The sequence below is a fragment of the Puma concolor genome, chromosome B2 (genome assembly GCF_028749965.1).
Source record: "Puma concolor isolate L17-30 chromosome B2, mPumCon1.1.hap2, whole genome shotgun sequence".
Lineage (NCBI taxonomy): Eukaryota > Metazoa > Chordata > Mammalia > Carnivora > Felidae > Puma > Puma concolor.
This window is the reverse complement of record NC_141671.1, coordinates 11,383,172-11,399,104: the sequence shown is the minus strand read 5'-3', so window position 1 is coordinate 11,399,104 and position 15,933 is coordinate 11,383,172. Positions and strand designations below refer to the sequence as shown.

The following is a 15,933-nucleotide window of genomic DNA, read 5'->3' as shown; positions in this document are numbered from 1 at the left end:
TTATTTGAATTACTTCTCAAGAAAAGGAGGATTAAAAACCGTTGTGAACCATGAACTACCTATCACAAAAATAGAGCTACAGGTAGGTACAGAGAACTTCCAACAAAATTTTTTAGCAATTATTGGCTAACATGATTAAGTGTGACACGTTTTCCTATAGAAGACTTTTTTAAAAACCTGCCAATTCTGTTTCAACCATGTGGTTTTCAGTGACTTCAATCCTACAGTGAAGAAATAATAAATTTACTTTTAAATATCCTAGTCTTCCACACAGCTAACTATGAGTCACGAGCAGGTGACTAACACTCAACCTCACATAACTGGTCAATAGACAACTGTAACTTGAACTGGATTTCTGCTTGAGTAAGAGTTCTGACTTTAGCAATATGATCTAGATTATAAATAGTCCAAAGCCCTCAATTTACAGAGGAAACAAAAGATTAATCTACCCACATTCATAGTTACTTATTCCAAGAATCTAATGTTAATGGGGGAGAAATCTTTTATTTATAAAAAAAAAATCTGTCTCAAAAAATAAGAATAAGTAATATTAATTTAGTAATCTTCTATGAAAAGAATCTGCAAAATAATTCTATCTACAGGTAGTCCACAACTTTTCCAATCAACCTATCAATCTTCTTTATGACCTCTTAAAAAAAGAGGTCCTTGCATCATAATAATCAAAAATACTGCCACTTATGAAGTCCCTAACAAGGTTGCCACTTATCTCAGTCCTCGAAAAAATGAAAGAGTAAAGGGAAAACACAGTTACCAGAGAAATACTGCTCCTGTTGCTAGTACTTACCTTTCAAAGGCAATCAGAGCCTTTCGCAGGAACAGAATCAGTAATAAAGTTTTTGAGGAGTATAGTCCTAAATTTGAAATATCCTTTAGAGCAATGAATAATTGTATGGTTGTTGGAGGGAGACTTATCAGAAAAAGAAAAAAATTTTAAAAAAAGCAATTCTCAGTCCAGATTCTATTGGATTGTATTTTATGAAGTTTGTTAGTTTTCTTTTTCTCCTACATGGCTTTTCACCATTTAACCTGGGTTTCTAGCACAAAATCCTTTTTTAATGACACTGTAGAAAGGCTTTGATTTAAAATTAGGACAAGTTCCACTTGTGATCATTATCCAGGAACCAATATGATTACAAATCAATCAGGGGTCATTTATATTCACAAGATTCAAAGAATTCTATTTGGAACAATGGGACAGTAATCTGGAAAACAAGTGAAAATGAGTATAAAATACCCTCACTTTTTAACCTACACCTTAGTCATTAAATGGCAGGAAAATTAAATTTAGGAATATTACATATGACAAAAGTAATAGTAGCAGCTAATACTTACATACAGTACCTTTGCCAAGCACTGCTCTTAAGTGCTTTAAATAAAGTCATTTAATACAGCCCTTTAAGACTGGTACTGCCATAAACCCCGTATTATAAATGAGAAGCTGAGGTATAGACTTTATAAGTAATCTGCCCAAAATCATTCTTGAAGGTAGAGCTGGAATTTGTACATAGATTGTTTCCAAAGCTCATGCTCATGCTGACCGCTCAGAGCCTGGAGCCTGCTTTGGAGTCTGTGTCTCCCTCTCTCTCTGCCCCTCTGCCACTTGTGCTCTGTCTCTCTCAAAAACTAAATAAACATAAAAAAAACTAAAAAAAAATTTTTTTAAAGGTTTTAGGAAGCATAGTGAATACATGTAGTCGTAACCCAAAATTTATTGAAGAATATTATTGCAAAATTGCTATTATTATACATCCACATATAAACAAACATGCTTCCCTCCTAATGTCCTTAAAATCTATTCCATAAAAACCTTAGGGCTAAGATTATTCATCTTCCTTCACACCAAAAATATATTATGAAACACCTGCTAGATTTGTAATATTCTTTTTTAAGTTATGAAGCACTTTAATACTTAGCTTTATAGAAATCTTTAAAAATTTGACATTAAAATAATCATGGATTTAAGTACCTAAAAACAAATACACACTCAGTTCATCACATCTTTATTCCTTCTAATCCAGTAGTTATCAACTGGAGGTTGTCCCGCCCCACCGGGACATTTGGCAATGTCTACAGATATTTCTGATTTTCATAACTAGAAGTTGGGGGGGGGTGCTACTGTCCTCTAGTGGGCAAACATACTATAATGCACCAGATAGCCCTCCACAAAAAAGAATCATCTTGGTCCAAAAAGTCAAGCCAATTAATCAAGTCCCTAAATAAGACAAAGGAGATGACCCAACTTACAGAGCAAATTCTGACCACTGAAGGGGACACCAAAACAAAGTAAAAAAGAGTCTCTATCAAAACATTATTAGCAATAATAAGTCACTTCCTTGACTGAAGCTACATATCAAGGAAAGGGTATAAGCTAACTCTTTAAATGGTTCAGAGCTCTCCTTTTCCTAAAGTTTCACTTGGGAAACTTAATGCTCTCAAAATTTTACTGATATTCCCAAATAAAAGAAAATGGCAGGGATTCCTAAGTGGTACAAAACTTGCCCACCCACCAAATAAAACTCAAATGCTATTATGATCATTAAATCATCCCCAATGAGTTGAGAAAAACTGGTGGTTCTTAAACCCCTTGCTTTCTACATAAAACAGAATAAAATGGCTCCGTGCACACACTCTTCCACTTCCCACTGATCTACTCTAATCTTCAAGGTCCAGTTCAAGTCCAGCCCACACCAACCTCACTCTTCCAACTCCCAAGCTCTCACATGGCCATAAAACCAAAAGCTCCATAAGGGAAAGAATTTATACTTAACTATTTCTCTGTCTTTGTAACTAAAAACAACCAATACGGTAGATAGTTTCTAGAATCTGTTTTCTGGCTATACCTATCATAAGACAGGAATATTTAACTCTCCCACGGAAAGAAATGAGAAAACCCACAAACACCCAACGTTTTACCTCTTCTTCGCTTTCTTTATCTTCTTCATCTGAAGACTCTTCCTTGTTTTTCTTTTCATCTTCATCGCTGCTGGATTCATCTGACAGAATTTCAGGACATTTGGTTCGCTTAGCTTTCCTTGCCATTCCAGAACTGTTCCGTTCCTTTTTGTTGCCTTTGCTAGAAGTTTTCTTAGATTTTGGCAATGGCTGTGTACAATAAAGATAACAACAATGGGCTATTATATTTCCAAGTGAATCATTTTTGGTAACTACTTCTCAACTCAATTATTCTTCTTGTTCCATCTCAGGGGATATTGCCAAACTTAGCAGCTTTACAGACAACAATTCATCTTTAATGTATCAAGTAAATCTTTCTGTCTGAACTACCAATACCCCTTCATTTGTGTTATCACACCTAGGCAAGACTCTTTCCAAATGCTGAAACACATACTCTGTGTTCTGACTAGGATTAGATGCCCAAGTACACACTAGATTAAGCTCAGAGAGTTACTTACATGTGGTCAAGGGCAATATCTTGAGTTAGACTTACAATTCATTTCATTCCTTGTAAGCATTAATGGCCTTGCCAGAGGAGCTTCTTGCTTTAGGGGATGCTCTAATCAAAGACTAGAACCATCCATAAAGGAAATAAAACCTCACTTTACACATCCTGAATTTATGAACTATATAGTTTGTATTCATATTACCTCTGGGCTCTACTTTTGCTAATGTCAGGTTTATATTCTCATTGACTCTAAATATGCAATTAGTGTTGGGTATGTTAATTATGAAACTAATTAAGAAACACAAAATACATGTACTGCTATTACTTTGATATTCAATTAAAGCATGCATATTTAAAAAGCAGAGACCATGTGAAGAAACAATTTGATCATATTAACCAGCAAATTTAATTCTTAAATGCTTTCTTAGGGGAGTATTTGCTAACTTCTGAAATTGAAAACCATAAAATCTTGCATAAAAGATCTGAAAATATATACACTGAGGAATTAAAATTATTTCCGAAATTATAGGTATCTACTATTTTTATTTTTTCCTGTTATTTTCTGCAATAAGCAGAAATTGTAAGGAAAATCCCACAACATAACCTTATGATATACAGTTATATAAATGTTAGTGGTAACTGTAGGCACTATCTTTCATGAAGTTGGCAGAACCGCAGGTTCTTTCTCTCCTAGAAACTTCCAGTCTAGGGGTCACTGTCACCTACACAAAAATTAAGAATAAGGTGGCTGTTTTGTGTATGTTCTGTTCTCGGGTTATGTACAATCCATAAGATAGCCTCTAGCTGCCCAAACAACCTATTCTTCCTAAAGGCTGACTGGCCTACAGCCAATCTACGTCAGTTCAGAAATTTTAAGTTAGTATGGGGTGATTATGTGTCTCAGTTGGTTAAGCATCTGACTTCGGCTCAGGTGCTGACAGCTCAGAGCCTAGAGCCTGCTTCAGATTCTGTGTCTCACTCTCTCTCTGCCTCTCCCCTAAATCACACACTCTCTCTCTCTCAAAAATAAATACACATTAAAAAAAATTAAAAAAAAAAATTAAGTTAGTAGACCATTGATATTTCTCAGAGGGGTTCTCTGTAAGTTTCTATAAAAAAACTTCCTTGGGGCGCCTGGGTGGCGCAGTCGGTTAAGCGTCCGACTTCAGCCAGGTCACGATCTCGCGGTCCGGGAGTTCGAGCCCCGCATCGGGCTCTGGGCTGATGGCTCAGAGCCTGGAGCCTGTTTCCGATTCTGTGTCTCCCTCTCTCTGCCCCTCGCCCGTTCATGCTCTGTCTCTCTCTGTCCCAAAAATAAATAAACGTTGAAAAAAAAAAATTTTTTTTAAAAAACTTCCTTGAACATATATGGATATCCTTGTTATGCAACCTGTTACAATTACCAGCTAGTACCAGGAACCAAATCCATTTGGATAAATTCTGGAGAAAAGGTGACTCTGATTGTCCAAACTCCCTATTCAATCAATATATGAAATCCAGGACTCAAATATATTAGAAAAGTGTGGTATCCCTTACTATCTCAGTTCAGGAACCGGATACAGGCAGTAAGAATATAATCTATATGAGGAATTAGTAAAGGAGAAGACTGGATGGGTGCAGGATAATCTACACAGGAAAGTGAAAGAATGTTAAACCGTTCAAGTAACCAATCAAGAAAATGCAACTTCCAAAGATAAATAAAGAAGCAGCAATATATAAATATTTTAGAGCCTTCCTGTACTGGTCCTAAAAACAGTTAAACCTTAACCAGAACCCAGTGTCAACAGCATCATCACTTGTTGGAAACAAAATCTGAAAAATAATCAAACTAGAAGTATAACAAAAAAAAGATAGTAAAACAATGTTAATTCAATAATTTTATTACTATGGGGACAAAAATTAGTTACTAATGAGTTTGTAGTGTTTTTCTTAAATGACAAAAACGTAGGTAGTACAGAAAATAACTTGAGATTGATATCAATAGATTAAGAAGTAATCATCACAGAAGCAGATATGAAAAGTGGATACAAGAGTTAGATTCCATAAGAAAGACTGAAAGAGTGGTTCTCAAAATACGGTTCATGGATCGTAGGGTTTCCTGAGACCCTTTTAGAAGCCCACAGTATCAAAATTATTTTCATGATAACATTAAGACATTATTTTCTCTCTTCACTGTGTTTTGTACTGACTGATATTTGTACTGACTGCAAAAGCAAAGATGGTTGTAAAATTGCTGGCACTTTAGTACGAATCAAGGCAGAGGCAGCAAACTGCTAGGAGTCATTATATTCCTCATAACCACACACTAGAAGTGAAAAGAAAAAGGTGTTTTAGAATGTCCTTGATGAATCAATAAATACTAGTGATGTTAACTCTCAACCTCTAAGTACGTGACTTTATGACATCTGGGTAACAAAATGGGAGGTACACCTCAAACACGTTTGCCACATACTGAACTTCACTGGTTTTCTCAAGAAAAAGCACTTGCACAATTGAGCTGGGAGCTGAGCCAGCCACCTTTTTCATGAAACACCATTTGTAAAAGAACCGTCAAAGTATGCCTTTTCAGACTTAGGTATTTAAAAGACATGTTCTCAAAATGAACGTGAGCCTGTCACTTTAAAGAAAATAACTGATGGTATTTATTGCCAATAATAAATTTCAAAACTTCATATGGAAAATTCACGTCCATAACCATGAACTTAACAGCCTCCTAATACCTAAAGGTTTTTCTGATGAGACAGTGATTTTATTAATTAATGACTTTTTGACAGTGTTTAATGGAAACGCGCCAACATTTGGAAGATCTGCACAATTGAAAAAATCAGTAATTTCCACCTGGTGAATGCAGGTTTCAGAGACCACATTACAACTAACCTTTAATAAACTACCACTGTGGAGTTCTGGTGGTCTATCAGAGAATATCCATAATTATGTAAAAGTTTTTAAAGACACTCTTTTTTTCTAACTACATACTGGGTAAGGCTGGATTTTCTTTACATACTTCAAGCAAAACAATGTGCGATAGATTGAAATCCAGAGCAAATAACAATATAGCGGTCTTTTAAGACAGACATGAAAAGACTTGGAAAAATATAAAACAATGCCATTCTTCTAGTTTTGTTGAAAGTATATTTTTCATATAATACATTACTTTTGTTAACATGTAGTGGGCTTACTGGTATTTAAAATTTTTTCAAAAAAATATGGGGCGCCTGGGTGGCGCAGTCGGTTAAGCGTCCGACTTCAGCCAGGTCACGATCTTGCGGTCCGTGAGTTCGAGCCCCGCGTCAGGCTCTGGGCTGATGGCTCAGAGCCTGGAGCCTGTTTCCGATTCTGTGTCTCCCTCTCTCTCTGCCCCTCCCCCATTCATGCTCTGTCTCTCTCTCTGTCCCAAAAATAAATAAATGTTGAAAAAAAAAAAATAAAATAAAATTTTTTCAAAAAAATAAATAAAATTTTTTCAGTTTTACTTTATAACATAGTAAATATCAAAATAACCCACATAAGCAAAAGCTTCTGGAGTCCTCATTAATTTTTAAGAGGGTAATTGGGTCTTAAAACCAACACATTCAAAATCACTGATTAAAAGAATGTAAACATATCCCTCAAAACCTAAACAACTTCTGAATGGCTTCTGGGAAAATGGTATTCAATTTGTCACATGAAATTCTTAAGAAGTACAGTTCTGTCCATAGTAAAAGTTTAAAAAATAGGGAATCTCTCATTTTTAAGCAAACTCAAAACACATAAAAAAACCCCAAAACCAAATCAAAAAACCCCCATAGCCCTTGGATTTATAGCTATATGACAAAAATATTCTTTATCTGTCTTTCTCCAGCTAATGGTAAATCATACCAAGAGCAAATAAAACCAAAGTTCCAGAGCTATTTTCTGGTTCCTAATCCTTATGCCCTCTCCCCTCCCTCACCGATGGTTTTCCCCTGAACTCCTAGGTCCTCTAGAATTTTCCGCAATTTCTTTGCTAACAAAATGAGGAAGATTATGAAAATATTTACTGACAGACTTAAACTGAAAGTGCAAAGTCAGGTAAGGAATACTTTAATAGACATTTGAAGTCAGTAACGAGTCCTATGTTAAACAATTAAGGCAAACCTAATCTGAATTTTAGGAAGAGTGGGGGAAAGTATAAGGCCATTTTACTTCCAACCATTATTCCAGTGTCTAGAAAATACCCAGTTCTATATGCCCATCTTATCTTTCCTCATCTGGTTGAAGGTTGCATACGTTCCCCATCCAGCCTAACACCTCACCCTCAATTCAACCTGTTTCTGTTCTTCCAGTTCCTTCTAGATATAAAACCCTGAATACTTAGTTTGCATTTCTGTCCATTTGACATTAACTTAGTTAATAATTATTTTTCTTAATCTTCTATCTTCTGTATCTGATAAGAAGACAAATCTGTATGCCTCCTATGCTATTTCTATCATGAAACTGGTGCATGTTCTTTGAAAGCAGAAGACACTACTGAATGTTGAGAAGCAATGCTGCTAACAAACTAAACTCTTCCATAAAAAGAGAAAGGAAGGACAGACTATAACTGATTCATTACTGAAATAGTAAAAATTGGTCCTCACTTTGCCAGAAGGCTTTGGATGCATTAAGAAATTCAAGATCCTCTTCACCAGTTCGCTATTTACACCTGATCTCTCCAAATCAAGAACCTCGCAGATGCTCTTTAACATGGCATTTCTAAACCTAAAACAGAAAATGAAAGAAACCAAGTTTGTTATGTAGCAAAGTTTATAAACATTCTCCACAACATAAAGGCAATAGCTAACCACAATCACTCAGGTACAAACATTAAAAAAAGCATGGGGGCAGGGGGTAGGCGCCTGGGTGGCTCAGTCAGTCAAGTCAGACTTCAGCTCCCGTCATGATCTTATGGTTGTGGGTTCAAGACCCACCATCGGGCCCTGTGCTGACAGCTCAGAGCGTGGAGCCTGCTTCAGATTCTGTCTCCCTCTCTCTCTGTCTCTCACCCACTTATGCTCTCTCTCAAACACTAAAAAAAAAAACAAACAAACAAACAAAAAACAAAAAAAAAGGGCATCCAACCCAGGGGCACCCGGGTGGCTCAGTTGGTTAAGCATCTGACTCTTGACTTCAGCTCAGGTCATGATCTCACGGTCCTGATATCTGCACTGACAGTACGGAGACTGCTTGGGATTCTCTCTCATTCTGTCTGCCCCTCCCATGCTCTCTATCAAAATAAATAAGTTAAAAATAAGTCCTTCCTTTAAAAAAAAAAAAGCATCTAATGTTTCTCTGAATATGGGAAGTACTTTCCAGAAAACAATAAAAAGAACTTTCCTAATAATCTTGATTAATGTATAAAATACAACCAGATAGGATTATTAATAAATTGAAAATACTATTTACCAGTTAAGCTTTTTAAATTAAAAAATAATTTTTTTTTAAACATTTCTATTTATTTTTGAGAAACAGAGAGAGACAGGGCACGAGCGGGGGGAGGGGCAGAGAGAGGAGACACAGAATCTGAAGCAGGTTCCAGGCTCCGAGCTGTCAGCACAGAGCCTGACATGGGGCTTGAACGACAAACTGTGAGATCATGACCTGAGCTGAAGTTAGATGCTTAACTGGCTGAGCCACCCAGGCACCCCTTTAAAGTTTATTTATTAAGAGACAGAGAGAATGAGCATGTGCTTGCAAGCAGGGGAGGGGCAGAGACAGAGAGAGGGAGAGGAGAGAGCCTCAAGTAGGCTCCAAGATACCAGTGCAGAACCCAACTCAGGGCTCAAACCCATGAACCAGGAGTTCATGACCTGAGATGAAATCAAGAGTTGGGACACTTAACCAAATGAGCCACCCAGGTGCCCCTACTAATTAAGTTTTAAAGGTAGTAAAGGAATAAACTAAGTCAATTCACTAGAAAATAACGTAAGAAGTTTTCAATACTATAAAATTCATGGACTTAATTTTTCTGGTTGGTGATTATAAGACCAGTGCTCTAACCCCTGAGCTATGGAGCCAAACATAGTTAGTGATTAAATACTAGATTTTCCCCTCAGCACTCCTACTGTGATGAAGGAACAATCATCTCTATTATTTACTATTTTTAAACTATAAAGGATTTAATAAACAAAAGCTCTTAAGAATATATCATCTTGGGGCGCCTGGGTGGCGCAGTCGGTTAAGCATCCGACTTCAGCCAGGTCACGATCTCGCGGTCCGTGAGTTCGAGCCCCGCGTCGGGCTCTGGGCTGATGGCTCAGAGCCTGGAGCCTGTTTCCGCTTCTGTGTCTCCCTCTCTCTCTGCCCCTCCCCCGTTCACGCTCTGTCTCTCTCTGTCCCAAAAATAAATAAACGTTTGAAAAAAAAAAAAAAAATTAAAAAAAAAAAAAGAATATATCATCTTGCTTGCATTGTGGTAAAGAACACGTTTTCATCAAATTGATTATTTTCAAAATAGTTTAAATGGTACCTACAAGTTGGGGGAACAGAAAGGCTGGCAGGAGATAAAGAAGGGTGGTGGATTTTTCACTCTATTCCCAAGGCTTGAATTTTGAACTGTCTGAATGACATATTTGCATATGCTTCTAAGAAACAGAAGCATTTTTTAATGTGAGTTTTCAATAATCTTAACAGTAACTACTTATGGGAAACTAATGAATATCCCAAGTTAACAAAGATCCCAAGATCTTAACAAAGAATGTTAAGATCTTGGCATTAAAAGCAAAAAATTAGCAGTCCACTAAAAATGTTTGGATGGTCTTATTTAAATGTTCAAAAATTAACTCAAAATACATTGATCAAAACACAACACATTGAAAAATAACTTACTTTTTCAACATTTCTTCCTTCTTTTTATATTGGACACTTCCTTTTTCAAATGGAAAGCCACTGAACTGACCCACATTCTTCTTTAATGAGGACACCTGAAAATGTTTCCTTTATTATTAATGCTATTTATTACCCAGTAATGTACATAAGAAAAATTCAAAGCCAACATTTGTATTTTCAAATCTGTTTCCCAGTTACAGTATTGGTTTATTCAACATTTCTTAACTCACAACGGAAAATAGTATTTGTCACTCAAATATTAACGTTATAAAAGGCTTAAAAATTTAATTCTTTAAAAATAACAATTTGAATTGAACAAATTTCCATCTGGGAATTTTTACTGACAATTAGAGAACTACAACTAAATGTTATCTGACAGTATTAGGGGATGTGGAAAGTCACTTCTTAAAAAAAGATCCTTTCCCCAAGTAATACACATTACTAGTAATATTTATTTCTTATATGAGAGAGTCATGGATTTTATTTTTTGAAAAGAACAGAAGACCTCCAATATCCAAAAGTTATACGATTTAACAGTAATGAGACTTGTGTAAATTAGATTGTAGTGAGATCAAATGAGATAACACACAAGATTCTAACATCAAACTTCATTTTGTCCTTGCAAAACCCAAAGTTTCCTCAATTATATGAAATAGATTTGTTTTAACAAATCCCCAAAGAATTACCACCCAATTTATCAGATATTTGCTCAAAATGAGATACAATTATACTTTATCATTTTTTCTGAATAGCTGGAAACCTTCCCAAAATAAATTTCTTCTAATACATTTAAAGATCACTAAAATCACCACAATTAAAAAAATTCAGTTTGGCATAAAAACTATACTACAAAGCCTGGATATTACAATCCTAACTGCTAATATCCAACTATGTATTCTGTGATAAATCATTTAATAAATGTGTGTTTCAGTTTGTTCATTTGTATGGTACAGAAACTGAACTAGTTGATTGCTGAAGTCCTTTCCAGAACTAAAATTATATGCTTCTATTGCACAAATACATAAATATGTTACTAGATTAAAGACATAAAAAAGGTCTTAACTGTGCCAGGTCTGTTGTAAAGTAGTTTATGTAGATTTCTAAGTTCATCCGTTTTCTTTTTACTCAGGAAGAAATGTATCCTTTCAATTTCACAAAGTTTCTGTCCTTTTCCTAGGAAAAAACACACCGTAATAATTAAAGTTAAGCACTATTATGTGTTAATAGATTTACAGTTATTTTAATGATGGTTATTTTTACAGCATAATTTATTTATAGCTTTTGCTCAATAGGGCAAACTAAATGAAATTATACCATTAATATATAACTACTTAGTAAACACTAAAAACTGAGCACTGCTGACCATAAGTTTGATGATATTTAAACATTTTTAGTGTCAAGTGAAAAGAACAGAATAAACTTACCTTGTGCAATTGTAAATGGCTCTCTCTGTAAGGAAGAGACTTGCATGGTCAATCTCTCCACTTTTTTCTTTTCCCTCTTGCCTTCCACGATCAGACTCTTTTCTAGAAATTAATTTAATACTTCTTAAATAACCAGAAGCTTAAAGAACATATTAATTTTATTGGATAAACATATAAGGAAAAACTGCAGAAATCTCTAATACTTTACTCTTCTCCTGAGCATGGTTTTGAGAAGCAAATGAGAGATGAAAAATAGTAAGTTAACATCACTGAAATCTTTTTTTTAGAGTAACATTTTATTGGCCTGGCAAGTCACAAAGGGATCCAGTTTAAAAAAAAAAAAAAAATCAGAAAGCAAAAAACTTTTATTCAACTACAATTATTGCTAATGAAAGTCCAGTCACTTTGTGAACTATCACCAAGGCCGACTCTTTAATTAGACCTAATTCTGTTGATTGCAATTTAGTTTATGGTACATCATCAAATAGCTAGCTTGGGCTGAGATTATAAGAACTTCAAAAAACATACAAAGAAAGCAATAATTCAGCAAGCTGACGAAAGAAAAACAAGGACCTTAGCTAAGGCAGAGCAGCCTAATGTTGCTATAAATAGGGCAAAATCCTACAAGTTCACATTTACTGCAACTGACTGGGAGGACATTATTTTGTAGTTCAGTAAATGTTTATACCAGTAGTCATAAATCATTCTAAAAAAAGTTAAACTGTTTATGGTGTGGACTGCTTTAAAAAAAAAAAAAGGCTAGAGGGGCACTTAGGTGGCTCAGTTGGTTAAGCGTCTGACTCTTGATTTTGGCTCAGGTCATAATCTCATGGTTCCTGGGATCGAACCCCAAGTAGGGCTCATCAGCAGAGGGCCTGCTTGCGATTCTCTCGCACCCTTTCTCTTTGTGCATGCATTCTCTCTCTCAAAATAAACATTAAAAAAAATGCATAAACATTTAAAAACATTAAAAAAGACATATAGACTTAAAAACTTAAACCTTTAAACTTAAATTTCTAAAATGATTTATACCCACTGACACAAATTCAGATAAAAAAGAGAACACTCTATCACTGAACGTCCTTTCATTCATTCAGCTGAATGCTTGTTTTGTGCAAAGCCTCACTAGATACTAAGGGGGGCGGGGGGAGATGAACAGATGATGAAGATACTGAATATCCTGAAAGACATCACGTCTACTGGTGGTGTTTAGTCACAAATATACTCCAAGGAGAAGGTGATACACACCTTAGGAAAGATACAAATAAAAGTTCTCCGAGTTGAACACAGTAATTATTTTTGGATTAAGGAAAAACGATCAAAACACTTGGAGGTGGCTTTGAAAGATCTGGAGACAGAAGGATTTGCACAGAAAAAATGAGTAAGGATAAAGGGATTCCGGCAGGTATATTCTGGCAATGGTGTGCAGAGGGAAGAAAACATACTCTAAAGCAATCCTGTTATCCTGCTGCTGAAACCCTGACTGACTTAAACCATTTTGCTTGCCTCTGATTACCATCTATGAGCTAATGGCTCTCCAGATCTGCATCCAGTCAAGAGCTTTCTAAGCTTCACATCAACTGTCAGAGCCGCCAGCGGACAGCTCCACTTCGTGTCCTCCAGGCACCTAACTTCAGTGAGCTCAAACAGAACTCCGAATCCTCTCCACACTTGCTCACCTTTGTGAATTAGGTTTTCCAGAAAATGGTAATATTGTCAGCTCAGCTGCCAAAGACACAAACCTCAGAGTCATCTTTTATACTAGCCCCTCCCCACCCAAGTCAAGTCCACCCTTCTTTGGCAGACTTCGCTGTCCTGTTTCTGAGATGCCCCAGGAGTACAATAAAATTTTCAGGGCTAACTGGGATAAAAACCTTCACAATTTTAGTTGCTCCACAAACACGTCAAAGGAAGGAAACAGAATAATCAATTAGAACAACTACAGAATTCCTTGGGGGTAATTCTGGAGAAAAAAAAATCGCACTCTGAACGATCATCTGGCCCCTAAGCATTACTGTATCAACCACAGGTAGTATTTTTACATGATTTCTATAATTTTTTTCCTGACAGAGGAATCCATCATCCCTGTGGTATAGAAACTTGGTCTTTAAAAAGAGACTAAACAACAAACAAAAAATCGGAGGTAAAAACACTCAGAAAATTTTGGACTAATAGTTGAGATACTGCAGCCAATTTTTAGTTATTGTATTGTGAATAACTTAAAAATAATTTATAATTTTCTCCAACCGCTTCAGTACTTAAATGTGGAAATGCTCCGATCTCAGAGCACCTACCACTTCTAACAAACAAAAAGGCATGCCGTGTAATATCAACCCAGATCGTAGATATAAAATGCTGACCTGGGGCTGGTGGAGGCTTAAAAGAAATGGGACACTTAAACCCGGGTTTGGAAAGAACACTTCAAACTTCTTCCCAAGTTTGGCTGGAGCCACATATTAAACAAACCTGGATTGGCCTAATATCATCAAAGGACGCTAAGAGAACTGTGATACAGATTTTTTTAAGTGACTGGAAAACCTTTTAGGAACCTGGCATACCCGGAAGTGGTAGTGCCCCGTGCATGATGGAGAAAGTGATGCTCTATCAGTCCCGCATCCGGTAAGGTCCTCCTGCTTCAGGCCTCCAGGCAAATAATGGTTAATAGTGCACTCCTGCAACTCCAAAACTGAGACCAGTTTCGGAGCTCTTTCACAGTTCACCGCTTTCCTATTTAACTACTTTCTCGAGCAGCAACAGCTTTCACTGGTGTTTCCCCGTGAGAGTGAACTCCCCCAAGCCTCTGCAAAGGGCCTCTGCTGAAGTTCAGCAGATGCATGAAAAGTTGTCAAAATATCTCCAGGACTAGCATGAATAACGTCTTCACTTCTGCATGTGTGGTTTCAGGAAAGACCTCGCAAGAACTTCAAAAGGCAAAACACCTGTACTTAAATTAGAAGATGAAATTAAAAACAGCAACCCTAGCGACTTCAAAAGCCAACAAACAAGTCTTAAAAACAGATCTGAAACTTAGAAACGTCCTGTCAAATGACGAAAACGTTACGAACGCAGATTGCTGGCCACAAGTCAACCGCAACTCCCAAATGCGTAAATAACAACGCTAACAGCTATTTTCCACCAACCGGAATTCACCAATTCTCTGCCACTGCTCAACACCAAAAAGGGATAAATCTCGCCAACATTCTCGCCAGAGATCCCTCCGATTCAGCGTCTCCAGGCGCAAAAAAAGGAGGCAAGAAAACGGTTTTCTGTGAAATCCATCACCAGAGACGCGACTTTCTCCCACCTTTTTCTTCCTCCTCCTCCTCTTCCTCCTCCTCGTCGTCCTCGTCCTCCTCTTCACTTTCCTCTCTCGGGCCGGGCATTTCGGGCTCTTTCTCGGACGCGGGCTGGGCGGGGGTTCCCTCTCCCTCTGCAGCTGGGCCCGAGGAGGACATGCTGTCGACCTGCGGGCGGGGCAGAAAGCCACACGTCTCGGTCCCCTCGGCCCCGGCGGCAGGGACGGGGCGGCCACCGAGACCTGCCCGACCCTTCACGGCCCCAGGACGCCGGGGGCCGCGGGAAACCCGACCTCAAAGTTGCCTCCTCCCGCGGCCGGGACAGCAGCGCTTACTCCCCGGGGACGGCTTCCCTCCGGGTGCGGGCATTCCCGAGGCGGGAAACCGCGGGCGCCGAGCCGCCCCTCCCTCCGCCGGGCCCGCGCCGCCCCCCGCCCGCTCGCGCCGGCCCGCGCCGCCGCCGCCGGCCGCCCCGCGTCCCCTCCCCCCGCCCCAGGCCGCCGTCCAAATGGCCGCGGCGGTGCGGGCGGGCCCGCGGCGCCCTCTCGGCCTCCTCTGCCCCGACGCAGCCCTCACCGCCGGTGCCGGCCGCCGCGGGCCTGGCGCGCGAATGCACGAAGAGGCTCCGGGAGGCGGCGGCGAGCGCCGAGGAGGAGGCGCGCGGGCCGCTCTCTGGCGTGACGCTCGCGCCGCGCTCTCGGCTCCCCCGAATCAACAAGATTTTCAAAATGGCGGTTCGGGAAGGAAAGCGGGAATGCGGCGGCCAATCAGGGCCGCGAGCTGGGAGTTGGCGCGCGCGGGTGGGGGAGGCGGGGCAGCCGGGCGCCTCCGCGGGGAGCCCGGGCCGGGGTGGGGCGGGGCCGCGAGGGGTCGCCCCGGTGGCGGGCGGAGGGACGGCGCGCTCCCGGGCCGCGCGGGCCGGCGCTTGGGCTCTCTGCCGGGGAGGCGTGCGGGCCGCGTCCCGGCC

General features: G+C 38.9%; 1 protein-coding gene across 3 annotated transcripts in view; it reads right to left on the bottom strand.

Moving 5' to 3' along the window:
- The window catches only part of DEK (DEK proto-oncogene), a 31,390-nt gene extending 15,688 nt beyond the window's left edge, over positions 1-15,702 (bottom strand). The window contains exons 1-7 of one of the 3 annotated variants that reach the window (XM_086706166.1): positions 15,543-15,702; positions 14,975-15,134; positions 11,671-11,772; positions 11,310-11,419; positions 10,247-10,341; positions 8,020-8,140; positions 2,935-3,123 (exon numbers count right to left, since the gene is read on the bottom strand). In XM_086706166.1, coding sequence (XP_086562292.1) covers positions 2,935-3,123; positions 8,020-8,140; positions 10,247-10,341; positions 11,310-11,419; positions 11,671-11,772; positions 14,975-15,125 — 768 coding nt within the window. In that variant the 5' untranslated portion in view covers positions 15,126-15,134; positions 15,543-15,702. Of the gene's footprint in view, positions 1-2,934; positions 3,124-8,019; positions 8,141-10,246; positions 10,342-11,309; positions 11,420-11,670; positions 11,773-14,974; positions 15,135-15,259; positions 15,402-15,542 lie in introns of those variants that run through there. The other 2 variants (XM_086706164.1, XM_086706165.1) reach the window with 2 other exon arrangements.
- Positions 15,703-15,933: the final 231 nt, after the last annotated feature.